The following is a 14594-nucleotide window of genomic DNA, read 5'->3' as shown; positions in this document are numbered from 1 at the left end:
CCCAGCTGTCATTTCTGCTCAGATCACAGGTTCCTTCAGGTAAGGATTCATATTGTCTGTCTGTTCAGTGTTTGACATGAGAATCTGAGGTAGACAATTAGTGTTTTAATACACAAATAATGAGATTATTAATTATGAGCAATTTTAAACACAGGGAGTAACCAAAGGCCAAACTCACTGGCTGCTAATGACAAAAGAGACCAATTTCCCAGGAACACAACAAATTAACTGGCAAGGAGCTGCCATGGCCAGAAATGTTTGGCTTTCCCCTCCCATCACCCTGACCACTCCAACTCAGCCCATTCACTTTACAATTCACAGCAAGAAGGCCATGATTTTTTTTTTTTTTTCAAGCTGTTACTCTGATTGCAATCCTTTGCTATTTGGTCCTCAGTGATTCAATTTGTATTCACCCCTCCAATTATCATTCCTCAATAAAAAGGTCAGTGATTCAGTCTTTAATCCATACAACAACAAAAGTCTTGCTAACAGAGCACATCTGCTCAAGAATATACATGGCAAAGAAAACATTTAAAGAATACTGATGCTTTATAGCAAAGTAAGCTGCTGCTTTTTTAACCAGTTTTAAAGACAAACTCCCCATTCTGATCCAATGCTCTTTTTTGCTTGCATGAACAAATCTCAGATCTAATTCTCTTTTCCTTGTTCAAGGGAAGCCTTGAAGAGGACAGTAGGAATATTCTAGTAAATTGAGAGATTAATTTAGCAACCCTTACACATATGGATTAAATCTACTGCTTGAATACAATTACCCTTCCTGGCAAGGGTTTGCAAATTGGACTTCTGTTTTATTAATTTATGACATGTTTATTTTCAGAAGATATATGCCTCCAAGATGCAATAAAGCCTGCTGAGGATTGTGGAAAGTTTGTTCTTAGCATTGTTACTGTGGATTTCATGCACAACATCCACAGAGACTGGAGCCTAAGGTGCCCTGGGCATGGGGGAGTCTGAAACTCAGTCTAAACAGAAAAGAGGGACTAAGGGAAAAGTGACAGAAAGCAGCAAGAGAGTAAGGGATTTGCCTGGGGATGATACCCCTTCAGAATAAAATTATCTGATGCTGGGGAGCACCTCACAACCCAGCCTACCCTCCCAGCCAACTGCAGCAGCAGAAGGGACAGGTTAACCAGATGAAGGTTGGTCCTACCTGTTCTGGTACTGCAGGAAGGAGCTGTAAGAAAAGTAGTTTCTTGAAATGTAGCTCAGGCCAGCTGCTACCACTGGGTTCTAATTTTGCTTGGCAAGTTAGGTTTTATCATAATAAAATTAACAAAACAACACCAGTAAGCTGCAAGTAATCCCCTGCCTTCAGCCGTGCTCCAAGAAATATTGTACTCACTTTTCAGTCTGGATGAATTATTTACATCCCATCACTGCTGTTCCCATTTTCCTTGCCTTTTTGCCCTGTGTCACCATCCTTTTCATCCAGACACAGGCTTTGGAGACCTGCTGGCTGCTGTACAGCATTGGTAATACCCATCACTGTGAAACCCCTGCTGTTGACACTTTGAAATCAGACCATTAGCAGCAGTCAGAGAAGTGCTGCCTGCAGCCCAGGGATCTGCTGTGGGAGCAGCCTCCTGGGAGCCCAATTTCATCACAACCTTTCTTGAATGCAGCCATCAGTGGCTGCCAAATTTCACATCTAAATAGATCAGAGGGAAAGGAGGAAAGAGACAGGAAAGGAGGGGGAGAAAGCAACCAAACCAGGATTAATCCTCATGTTATTTCAGGGAAAGGATGACAAATAAGAGGTGCATTGCTTCAGAAACTGTTGCTAGAGTTTCCGTGAACTTTTTTTTTTTTTTTTTTTTTTCTGGCCCAGGCTCACCTCTGAAGGAGATGCACTGATCTCTCTTGCTGGTGAGGCTGTTAACAGAAGATCTGAGGACTGAACAGTCCCCAAAAAACTCGGGAGAGCCACTGCCACCTCAGCAGAGGTTCGCATGTATGTTCACTGCTCTGATCTGGGGAAAAGTGGAAGGGAGGGAGGCAAGATGAGAGGTTCCCTCAGCACCTTCATACTTACAGGACTGATGTGCTGCCTTAAAGGAGCCAATGCTTTCTGGTGTGGCCATATTACCTCAGGCAAGCCCCAGGACTTGCACATGAAGAGGGGCAGAGGGGAGGAGGAAAACTGTGCTGGATGGGGCTGTTCCCTCAGAGCAATGGCACTGGGCTGCTGGCCAAGCGGGCAGGTCCGGGCTTGACCCTGCACCATGGCTGCCCTGGAGACCGAGGGGAAAGGAGGGGAAAGGAGGGGAAAGGAGGGGAAAGGAAAGGCAGAAAGCAGGGCTGAGATGGAGGAGAAAGTGCTGAGGGGAAAAGAGGTGAAGGGGAAAGGTGAGGTGGAAAGGAAGGCACTGAGGGGAGGAGAGATGGAAGGGTAAAACCTGAGGGGAGATGGAGGGAGGAAGACTGAGGGGAAGAGCTGAGGGGAGATGGAGGAAGAAGGCACTGAGAGGAACAGCTGAGGGGAGGTGAAGGAGAGGGAATGGAGGAGGAGGGCACTGAGAGGAAGGGCTGAGTGGAGATGGAAGAGAGACAAATGGAGGACAGAGGCACAGAGAGGAAGGGCTGAGTGGAGATGGAAGAGAGACAAATGGAGGATGGAGGCACAGAGAGGAAGGGCTGAGGAGCAGTGAAGAAGGCAGGCACTGAGGGGAAATAGAGCAGGAAGGTGCTGAGTGAAAGAGCTGAGGGGAGATGGAGGAGGAGAAATGGAGGAGGAAGATGCTGAGGGGAGATGGAGAAGGGAAGCACTGAGAGGAAGGGCTGAGGGGAGATGGAAGAGAGACAAATGGAGGAGGGAGGCACAGAGAGGAAGAGCTGAGGAGCAGTGAAGAAGGAAGGCACTGAGGGGAAATGGAGCAGGAAGGCGCTGAGTGAAAGAGCTGAGGGGAGATGGAGGGGGAAGACGCTGAGGGGAAGGGCTGAGGGGATATGGAGGAGAGAGAAATGGAGGAGGAAGATGCTGAGGGGAAATGGAGGAAGGAAGCACGGAGAGGAAAGACTGAGGAGCAGTGAAGAAGGAAGGCACTGAGGGGAAATGGAGCAGGAAGGTGCTGAGAAGAAGACCTGAGGGGACATGAAGGAGAGGAAAATGGAGGAGGAAGACACTGAGAGGAAGGGCCGAGGGGAGATGGAAGAGAGACAAATGGAGAAGGAAGGCACTGAGAGGAAGGGTTGAGGGGTAATGGAGGAAGAGAAATCGAGGAGGGAGACACTGAGAGGAGATGAAGGAGAGGGAAATGGAGGACGAAGGCACTGAGAGGAAGGGTTGAGGGGAGATGGAGGAGGGAGGCACTGAAAGGAAGGGCTGAGGAGCAGTGAAGAAGGCAGGCACTGAGGGGAAATGGGGCAGGAAGGCGCTGAGTGAAAGAGCTGAGGGGAGATGGAGGGGGAAGAAGCTGAGGGGAAGGGCTGAGGGGACATGGAGGAGAGAGAAATGGAGGAGGAAGACGCTGAGGGGAAATGAAGGAGAGGGAAATGGAGGAGGAAGGCACAGAGGAAGGACTGAGGGGAGATAGAGGGAGGCACTGAGAGGAAGGGCTGAGGAGCAGTGAAGAAGGAAGACACTGAGGGGAAATGGAGAAGGAAGGCGCTGAGAAGAAGACCTGAGGGGAGATGGAGGAGAGAGAAATGGAGGAGAGAGGCACTGAGAGGAAGGGCTGAGGAGCAGTGAAGAATGCACTGAGGGGAAATGGGGCAGGAAGGCGCTGAGTGAAAGAGCTGAGGGAAGGACAGCACCAAGGGGAGACTGAGAGGGGAGTCACGGACAAGGTGAGAGGCTGTTCCAGGGCTGCTGACCTTCCTTCCCTTGCCCCCCACTAGGCTGGAGGGCGGCTGTGGGCGGCCATGCCAGGTGGGCTGCAGAGCCCCCCGTGCAGGACACCGGAGCTGGCAGAAGGCAAGGGCTGAGGGCCCCTCCACCACAGCCCCCTGGCAGGAAACCACCACGGAGAAAGAAGAAGCAGCCCCGCAGGATTGCCACCACCATCACCACTGTGCAAGCAGGTGAGGAGCTGGGCTGGCCACCACCATCCTTCAGAGAGCAACCATGCTCCCCAAAACACCCCACAGGAGGGCTGGGCAGGCTTGGGGAGGGAAGGGGTCATCAGGTGGAGGTGTGTGTGCACCACCAGGCTGCTACATGAGCACTGCTCAACACAGAATGTTTGTGCAATCCCCACCACACAGACACAAAGGGACTGAGTGTGCCCCAGCAGGAAAACAGCTGGGGTTCACCTCTCCCTGTCACCCAGAGGATGCTGTGCTTGGGTCTCTCTTCCTCCATCCTGCGGGACCTGGAGAGAAAAAACAGCCTTGTTTAAGAAATCACCTATGGCACTGCAAAACGTTTTAGTATACATATGTACTTTCATATACACATCTATCAAAAAAACCCACAAACAACAAAACAACCAAGATTGAGTAGATGTAACTACACAGCACAAGCAGTAGGAGGCAGAATACATCTGTCAAGAAATGGGAAAACTCATAAACTGCCTAAGATCTGGGATGCTGTAAATATTTAGTGGTTTTCTTTTGGTGAGCTACAGTATAGTTGTTTAAATATTTGCCATTCCACAGGCATGAGTCAGAGCCCTGATCTAACTTCCCATCAGTAGCTGAATTTCTGTTAGAGCTACAGAAATGGGATGTTAAATTCAAAAAATCTTCCATCCAAAGGAACAGCCATTCACTTCCGGGATCTTAGTAAAAAAGGTGCCTGGAAGTTTCCAGAAATTATTAAAAAAAAAAAAAATCCATTACTGTGTTAATGGATAACAGCTTTAAAAAAAAATCTCTTAACTAAGAATCAATTTCCTGCCTGAATTGAGTTAGGCAAGCATGGTGAACTTGATGCCAGTGTAGAAGTGCTATTATTGCATTAATGACCTCAATAAGTACATTTTACAGGTGTGAGAATCATTACATTAGCTAATCTGCTAAATATGTATTTTCCACTTAAGAAAAACAACATTTTTAGGCCATTAATATCTTTTTATAGATTTGGTCTCTTATTAATGGGCATGTAGAAGTGCAGCAAGCACTTGTCTCATAATCTACTTGATTAAATAAGCTGGAAAGCCTCAGAAGCAATGCATACATTTTTGCTAACAGTGTTTATCATTTAAGCAGATAAACACCACCACAAAACCAGAAAGCAGCGGGCCCACTCCCCTCCATCAGCCAAAATCCCAGGTCCTGGCAGGAACCCTGACTCAGCCCAGAATAAGGCAGAAAAAAATCAGAAGGATGCAGAAATAAACTCAGTTGCAGTATCAACCTCTACCATTTTGGACTGTAGTCAAACAGACCAAGCTCTTTCTGCTCAGCTCCACGAAAGCCTTCGATGGGATGGGATTCTTGATGATCGTGCTGCAGAAGAAGAAAGGCTGCAGATCTATAAGATGAACAGAAGGAAAAGGTATGAATTTTATATCCAGCAACATTTGGGTGTTGAGCCATGCCCTGCTACCAGGCATTCCTCAGTGCTTCATCACAGGGCAGCATCCACAAGGAGCCACCACACGGGCTGTAAAGAAAATTGCAGCAGGGCTCTCCCAGAGGAGCAAGAGTGAGCTGGTCCTGGATGTGGAACGAGTTACAAGCAGAGTTCTCACCCAAAATCTTACAACAAGCTCTGTAGCTCAGTACTGATCACTCTGAGACCTGTGTGAAGAAACAGACATTTATATTTTCAAAACAAACCAACCTGTTAATTCAAATACAGATCAACCCAGACTGCTTCAGCAATCAAGAGTACTCCTTCCCATCCTGCCTACTTATCCTGCAGTACCCCTAGTTACTGCTATTAGTTTATTTAAAAATAATACTCACTTCATTACACCTGAGCTTCTCAGTTATGTATGTCATGAATTGCTTGTCCTGCAACCAGCAGGCACAGCCCTTGTGGCAGATGAGGAAACTGAGTGTGGGCAGCTGCATGACCCCATGCTTTGGAGGCCAAGCTTTTGCAGGCACATAAACTTACCTAGAACATGAAACTGAGCAAGCTGCAAAATGGCAAATGGAATCCACTCCTTGTCTCCTGGCTTGTGATTTAATTGTTAGGCAACAGTATTTTGTTTTGTTATAAAAATTCAGTGTATCAGACCCTCAGATTTGATATTCTGGAGAAGTACAGCACACACATGTAGAAAATGGAGCTCATCTATAACAATGGGGTTATCCATGCAGTAACAAGAAGCCTATTTGGCCAATGTGAACTAAAAATCATGTCAAGCAGTAGGTTGCCCTGTACTCTCTAACTTCTCATAGTAAAGGAACATTTTTCATACAGAGCATTACTACAAGATTAAAGGAAAACAGCCCAGGTCACACTAAAGGAAATATCTGGAAGTTAGCATATCTGAAAGGCAGGTTTTTCCTGAAGCCCTCCTGAAAGATACTCTTCTGATTTTTACAGTTTTATTTTAATGGCTCTTCAAATACACCATCTTTTATACAGCAATTGGTGTTTATATATGGCTTTTCTCTTGTTTAATACTTCAAACACTGCCCGATACTCAAATGCTTGCACAGACTTCCCCAGGAACAGCAGCATGCTTTAAAATAGCTTCAAAGCTTCTTAGACTCCAATAATGTCATTACATGCAAATCTAGAGCTTTTGCAAGCAGATAACCAAATGAACAATAAAAAGTAAGCAAAAAAATCCCATTAAGAATCAATTAACTGATGTTCAATTGCAATAATTTCTACTCTGCCAGAGATCCTAACAAAATGAGCAGGCCTGCAAAATCAGAAGGGATTAAAGAACAGAGCAAGTATCCAGAAAAACACTCCAGTATTTCTCCCAAAACAATAGCTGTAACGACCTATTTTGTTTTTATAAAGTTTAATGCATTATCACCTTCTAATCTTGTTTTTCTGGTGTATTTACTAATGTGCCATTTAAGAATTCACATTTTTAACCAAAAAGTGAAAAGAAATTCTGATCTAGTTAAATACTTGTATTTGAAAAGGATAAATGCCTCACTGGCAGGATAAGCTGAAATCCACACAAGAAACTCTCTTTAAAAATAAAACTAGACCAGACTCAAATATGTACTGGAGAGGATTTTCAACTCTTTTCAAGGCACTTTTTCAAACATCTTACTAAACTGATAAAAGCCCAGCATTTGGCATTGGGCTTTTTTTTTTTTTAATACACAGTTTTATAGAGGAAACACCCTCCTAGAATATCTAAACAGCAACACATAATGTAAGAGAAACAAGGAGGGAGCTGGGATTGGCAGGGTATGTTATGTATTTATTACTTAGTAAAGTAGCATCATAAACACTGAAAAGCTTTGAGTGAAAAATAAAGAGACTTCTCTACATGATGGTTTTCAGATCATTTATTACCAATAAAGTAAAAGACAAACTGAAAATTAGAAGGGGGGAGATGAGAAACATCACAGACATCAGAACACTTGCACAGAGCTTTGCAAATGTTGGAACATAAATAATTTAAAAGGTATCTCTACCGATTAAAATGATTCTAAGAGGTACATAATTAAGTTTGTTTCCTTTATAAAAATCAAGTGGCTTTATCCTAAAACCATAGAGTAGGGGTCATGTAGTTTCTAACTCAACTAGGGACAATTAATGATTACAACTTAAAATCATCTTCTCTCAGAGCTCCTGCAAATGAACTCGTTGGAAGAGAGCAGTCAGAGCAATCCAGGGTCCTTGTTCTTCCAGAGTCCTGTGTCCAACAGTGGCCAGCACCAGATGCTTCAGGAGCAAGGTACACAGAACTGCAAAGCAAGCCATGATGCAACAACAGCTTCCCCAAAAGCAGAGTTCTGTCTGTTGGAAACCCCACACACTGAGGGGCTGGGTTGTGCCTCCTGTTACACAACAGGTTTGTCCTGGGGCAATGTTGAGGGGAGAATTGCAACACGTATTTAAGGCACATCTCCTAAATGCTGTAGGCTGAAACCAACATGGTTTTAATGAGGTGACTCTAGAGCAATGCCCACCTGACTTTGGCATCCTCTGTCACCCTGGTTTGAGGATTCCCTTTTTCGAGGCAAGTACCAAAGATTAAGGACATTCTGTTCTGAGCTAATAAATAAGTAAAATACCAAACCAAAACAACAACAAAAAAGAAAACCTCACACCACACAGACTCAAGCTTTCCTTCCCAATGCATTTGGACTCTCCCAAACCACTTCAGCTCAGGTTAGGTACACTTCCACACCATTCATCACACTTACACAAACACACAGCAAGTACAGCTCAAGAACTGGCTCCCAAGTTTATAAGATGCCACTGACAAAATTCACCCTTAAGTCCTTGCACTAGCCAAGTCCTCTTTAAAAGCAGGTCCAGGGCTGATGTTGCACCAGAAGGTGACCTGCACCCCAGAGGAGTTTTGGAATACACAGCAAAGCCATGTCCAGTTAAGTCAAGTCTACCAAGTGTTTCTGAGCTGCTACACCACACTAGCCACCAGTGTAAGCCATGCTCTCCACACTACACTGCTGTCAATATAGAAAAAAATATCTGGGTAAAGCAAGAAACCTCTCTGTCTTATTTGCATCAAACACATGATAAACTAATGCACATAACATCCAGATGGCCTTTCACAGTACCTGAAGTTACTCCCTTTGGTCCCCAAACTCATCACACACTTGGGACTGGAAGGGTCACTCAGCAGCCTACAGACAGGCAAATGCTACCCCCTCCCAGTGACATCCTGAATATTAAAGTCCAGAGAGCACACAGACCTTTGCAAGGAGAAGTTCAATGGAGAAGCAGAGATGTGGCTGTAGGGTTTTGCTATGCAATAAAAATTTTCCAGTCCCTTGCAACCCTCTACCTCTTCACAAGCCCTATCCTGACAGCCTCACTCTTGATCCCAGTGTCTCCTTGTCCACTCTGGATCCCTGTAGACAGGGTGCATTTTCCAAAGCTTTCCTATCTGCAGCTCCCTTAGTGCAGACAGAACAATGTCAGTAAAAACGAGGCACTGGTGTTTTTTCACAACCATGCTGTCAAGACCTGACTTGCCAGCAATACAGGGATATTTTTTGGCCTGATATTCTTCATTACAAGTCCCACTGCACATAGTGCACCAAGGCTGGCATGTGACACTGACAGAGCAGAAGTCATTGTAAGTACAGAAGACTGAGTGCATCATTCATCTAAGGAACTTCAATTGCCTGATCCTTTCTCTGCTGCCTGGAGCTGCCACAAACAGTTTTATCTCCTGCCCCACGCAGAATTCCTCTTCTTTCCAACTTATACCTACAATCTGAACATGAATGCCAGAGGATAACATTTCTGTTTCTGTTAAATGCAGAATTCCAGATTTTTCTCTGCTAGCTTTTCCCAGCATTTTCCAGGAGATGGTTCATCTCAGGATCTCAACCAAAACAAGTGACAGCTCTGTCTGGTTGTAACCAAACGTAACCCAGCAGATTCTCTGCCAGACTGCAGACCACCCTCATTTTGCACATCACCACAAAGCCTCAAACAGGTTTCCACCTGCCAGGCACTATTCCACATTCTTCCTTACCTGTCAATTTTTTTCTCTGGGAAAAGACTTCCCCTTATTCTCACCTGATTACTGCACTGTGGGGAAGGGGAGAGAAGAAACAAGCTCCTTACTACCTTATGTTCCCAAAGAAAAAACCGCGCTCGGGGCCATTCTGATGCTTAAAGCAGGAGTAAGAGCTGAGAAAGAGGATCTGTCCCCACTTTAGCCAGTGGAGTCAGCACAGTATGTTAGATGGGACTGGGATGGACCAGAGCAAGAGAGACAGCTGTCAGTCAGCAACCATCCAGCAGGACACAGTCGTTCCCAAGGTACTCTGAAGTTTCCAGCTCTATGCTGGAGAGGAACCGCCGCACGGTCTTACGACAGTTGTAATCCAGCGTGGTGGTGTACACAGTCTTGGCGTGCTTTGGGTAGATAATGGTGGTGCTGGTGAAACGCTGGGGCTTGTTACGGGGCTGGAGGTGAACCTCTGTTTTGTAACTACGCCACGTGCAGTTGGGGACACAGATGACTGTCTGGCTGCAGGAGGACACGCTCAGACCCACCGGCATGTAAACGTCATCGATGAAGTGCTTCTCCGACTCGTATCTGATTGAGGAGGTGTACCTGAAATACAAGAGACACCTGTGTGAGCTCTTCCAGCAAATGAAACAGGCTACTCTGGAGCAAGCAAAGCACTGAGGCAGCTCCTGAGACCTGTGCCAGCACAGGAACTCCCAGACTGTCCCAGTTAAGGAATAAACCTTATGTTAGCAGCATGCCCAGGACTGCCACTGTTCCTGCCAGCACTGCCAAACAGCTTCTCAACCTTCATGTCCCTCCTTTTAAGCCCGAGCTCTATGAAACTCAGAACCTCCTTCAGACTCCAGTGCTTAAACCCAGAGGCACACACCCACAATTAGGCTTTGCACAAAAGCATCCCAGTTCCTCAGAGTTTGCCAAGCACACAAAATTTTCTCAGTTCTCCTCTGTCAAGAGTCACAAGGGAGGTCCCCACTATTGCTCTCGGCATGGACCACTCTCTGAAGATCCCACTGGCAGGAAAATACTACAATTTCCACATCAAAAAGCCTCTGTGCCTGGATGGCAAAAGGAAGTTTTCATCTCTTTCACACCACGACAGCTTTGTAAGGGAGCTAACTGCCTGCAATTCCAGCCAGGACAACCAGTGCTTTTCTATCCTCCCCTGCAGTAGGCTCCTGTTTGATTTTATCTGTCTACCTCTGCTTGCACAGTAATCAGCTGGAAGCCTTCCTTTTTCATTACTGCAAACTCTGATGCTCAAAGGAATAATTCACAAGCTGTGGAGTGATGCAGCACGTTAAAAATAATAATTATACACTCTCTTAATACTAACTTTTCTTTTAGTTCACACACCAGCCACAGCTGATAAGATAGAAAGGACTTATTACAAACCCATGAGATTAGAAGAGCAAAATTCCTTTCCCCTAATAAAACAGTCCTTCAGAGAGCTTCCCTCATGATTACCTCCTAGTTAATCATTTGAAAAGCAACAGTTTGGAGCAGTGCAATGAAGTAAAATCAGGGGACTAAAACACAGGAAAGTCTTCCTGGAAAAAACAACCCACATGGAATTATAAGAGACTGAACACTCCTTCAGCCTGTAAAAATGTCCAGGAATGTACAGCTGCATGAAACAATAGTTTTGCAAATAAATTAACTTGGCTCCCAGGCACTGATAAGAGTGAACCACTCCTTTACGTGCTGACTCCTTCAGAACTAGGTATCTGTAACACCTTATATTTACCTTATTTCCTTTGGTGGTAAAGGGTCAAACTCAACTCCTTCGCCAAAGGATAAAGGACACAACCTTGGAGGGTAGCTGGGGAGAACAGGGCTGGGAGAAAACACAGAATGCTGGAAAAAAAAAATAAAAGAAAGAAGAAAGAAAGAAAAAAAATCCCATTTATGTTACATGTCATACAACATACTATGTTACATATATTCTCAAGTAACTAACTACATTGATTTAGCCCTTGGTACTTTGTTGAGGTTCCCTTCTGGGTCCCAAGAGGATCTGCTAATCAAGTCGTGCCCACAGTCACAACCAGCAGGTCTGACATGATGCTGGGCTAGAGCACCAGGGATGTGGCAAGGTGTACTTTTTTCAGACTAAGCCCTAACTTTGGAAGCTTACTTCAGAGGGGCCACCCTGGGAAATGGGAGAGAAAGATGGCTTTCTGCAGCACAAAACATGGCCCACTGACTGCAGGAGCTCACGTTCATTTTAAAGCTAACATTGTATGAGAGAGGTCTCCTTGCTGGATTCATCAGACAGGAGGAAATAATCACAGGGCATTTAAGACCTACACCATTTGAGGCATTCAATCCAACCAAATTCACACAGGACCTGTCAGGAAGGATGAATTCATGGAGTATCCCTATGCTCCTCTCATGGACGGGCTGGGCCGTGCTGTGCCAGTGCCGACACCGCCCCAGCAACATCCTGCAGCTAGAAGGGAACCAGAGCAACCTTCAGCCAGAACCTCACAGCCCTGAAGAGAAGGAACCCAGTTGTGGGTTTGAAGCCACCTCTACACATAGAGTTCAGTATCCATGGGCAAAGGGGCTGTGGGTGTTTCTCCTGTTGAAGGCAACGTTCTCCTACAACCTGCTCCAATTCCACACTGCAGCTCTAGGAAAGGGATTGCTCCTTTTCATCTGAAGTTCCCAAAATGTCCCAACAGCTCAGGGACAACATTCAACAATCATTTTTTAATAAGCTGAGCACATGGCTGTCTGTTCAACCATAGTTCAACAGACAAACTTCCTCCTCTGGGTCTCTCTCTGGAGTAACAAGAGTTCATCATCCACAGAGAGTTTCAAAGGCATGCTGGGACCCTGTCCTAAGCCCTACCTGGGGCAGGACCAGCAGCTTCTTCACTCCCATCAGCAAGGGCTGCCCCTAAAACTCAAGGCTTTTATAAGCCCCTGGACACCCCAGACCCAACACAGCCCCGGACCTGGCTGTTGACACCCCGGTTCCCCAACGTGTTAAGGGACACGATGTGGAAGGGAGGAATAGGGTTGGGAGAGTCACTTGTTTTCCAACCTGCCCCACGCCCCGGTGCCAGCCCCACCGTAACCTCAGCCCCACCGGGCTGGTTTTCCCTCCTCCTTTCCCCCAAGGATGCTGCGGGGCCTGGAGGCGAAGCCCCCGTGAAGCACCACGGCGGGGGCTGAAGGGCAGCGGCTCCTCCGCTCCCCGGGCAGTCCCGGGGCTCGGCAGGCAGCCCGGGACCAGCAGCCCCGGCTGGAGGGTCCCGTTGGCCCAGGGGCTGCAGGAGGGGTGTCGGGGGCGGCCGGTACCGGTACTCACCGCGGCGGCGGGCGGGTCGGGCTCCGGCAGCCCGTTGGCGGCGACGCGGTCGGGGCTGCCCGAGGAGAGGAGCCAAGGCGGGGGGGTGGGCCCGGGGCTGGGGGGCAGCCCGGAATCGGGGCTGTCGAGCCCCGTGTCGCCCCGTTTCCTCATGTCCGGGAGGTCAGTCACCTCCCGCAGACTAAGCCGACCCACCATGGCGGAGCCGTCCCGGATCGGACCGACCCGACCCAACTCTACCGGCCGCCTCTCCGCGCCCTGCGCCGGCTGCGCCCGGGCGGCGGGAGGGGCCACGGAGAGGAGGGGATGGAGGCGGGGACACGGCGGGGACCGGGGGCGGGGGCTGCTCCGCTCCTCTCTCCGGTGCCTCTTCCCGCATCTCCCCGCACCCCTCATCATCCTCTGGGTACCCCCATTATCACCCCATTGCCTGCCCGGGCGTGGTGGGGGCACTTTGGGCCTGGGACACCCGTGTCCCTTGGGCGTTCCAAAACTCTCTCCCATTTCTCACCCTTAGCAGCAGTGGAGCAGCTCACAGGGGTTGAATTTAGGCTGCAAAGCATCAGCTCTTACCACAAGCTCCACTCATCCCCGGGGGTTGATAACACCCTTCAAAACTCTCAGTTTTCCCCCAGACTGCTCTTTCTCACCCCCTCAAGTCCCAAGGATTTGGACCTAAATATGCCACTGTCACCCTAAACTGCATTTTCCAGGCAGAGCTGCTGAAGCCCAAAACAAGGGACCAGAAGGAAAAGGCTTTTCCAGCACTACATGAGATCGAGGGAACGTTTTTTGGAAAATCCTAATGAAATAATTGCGCCATGTCATCAGATTTGGTGGGGGAATACTCTTGTGGAGGGAAAGCAACAGCCTGCAGCCAGCCAAAGTCAACACTCCCCTGTGCAGTAACAAGCAGTCTGGCCTGATGGGCCCAGCACAAGTGAACCCAAACCCCTGAAAAGAATTCCTTCCCTGCCCCAAAATTAAAAGCAGAGCAGAGTTTTCAGCCGTAGGCGTCTGTGGTTTGCTGCTATGCAGTGCTGGGAACTCCGGAGACTTCCTCAAGGAATTTACATTCCTTTGAAGAAATACTATGAGGCTGTTTGTCTTTGCTGAAAAATGCAGATGGAAAGAAAAAGAACATTTAAAAATGTGATTGAAATCTTTGGGGTCTGAGCAAATGTGCTGGACAGGTGTTTTCTTCCTTTTGATTTAAATGCATTCCCCCCCCAAAAAAAAAAAACCACCCAAAAACCAGAGAGATTCTGCTCTCTGTGAGCAGTGGGAAAGCTGATTGTTCCTTGCTCCAAAATCTCCTTTCATAAAAGCCCTTTATGAAATTAAGATGCCTCAGAAGGCTCTGGAGCAGTTTCCAGATGAACACAATCATTATTTCAGAGCTGCCGTGGAGCTCCTGGGCCAAACCCTGTGCTGCCAATAACTGAGTGAGTGCAATGCAGGAATTGGGGAGGGGGGAACCTGTGGCACCTCCTGGCAGCCACCACTGAGGGCTGTGGGCATCTGAGCTGCTGCTCCTCTGGGGACTGGGGCAGAGGGGTCTGAGCATGAGGGATCTGCTTGGGGTGCTGTGGAGCCACACAGGCTCCTGGAAATCTTGTTCTCTTTATGTAGTAGCAAAAAAAAAAACCCTTCCCCCTGCTCTGGCTTGACACAAATGACAAATTTTGTGCCTTTCCAGGCTCTTGTTTCTG

The 14594-nt window shown here is 47.4% G+C and overlaps 1 protein-coding gene across 1 annotated transcript; it reads right to left on the bottom strand.

Annotated features, from left to right (window-relative positions):
* Positions 1 to 7291: 7291 nt before the first annotated feature.
* Positions 7292 to 13169, bottom strand: RFLNB (refilin B). Its single transcript, XM_008492356.2, has 3 exons — positions 12883 to 13169; positions 11311 to 11420; positions 7292 to 10148 (listed from the first exon to the last, which is right to left on the bottom strand). The coding sequence occupies exons 1-3, from the start codon at positions 13078 to 13080 to the stop codon at positions 9815 to 9817; spliced, it is 642 nt and encodes a 213-aa protein (XP_008490578.1). The 5' UTR covers positions 13081 to 13169; the 3' UTR covers positions 7292 to 9814.
* Positions 13170 to 14594: the final 1425 nt, after the last annotated feature.

Source organism: Calypte anna, chromosome 19 (assembly GCF_003957555.1).
Source record: "Calypte anna isolate BGI_N300 chromosome 19, bCalAnn1_v1.p, whole genome shotgun sequence".
Lineage (NCBI taxonomy): Eukaryota > Metazoa > Chordata > Aves > Apodiformes > Trochilidae > Calypte > Calypte anna.
Note: the sequence above shows the minus strand (reverse complement) of the source record. Positions and strands in the feature narration are given on the sequence as shown.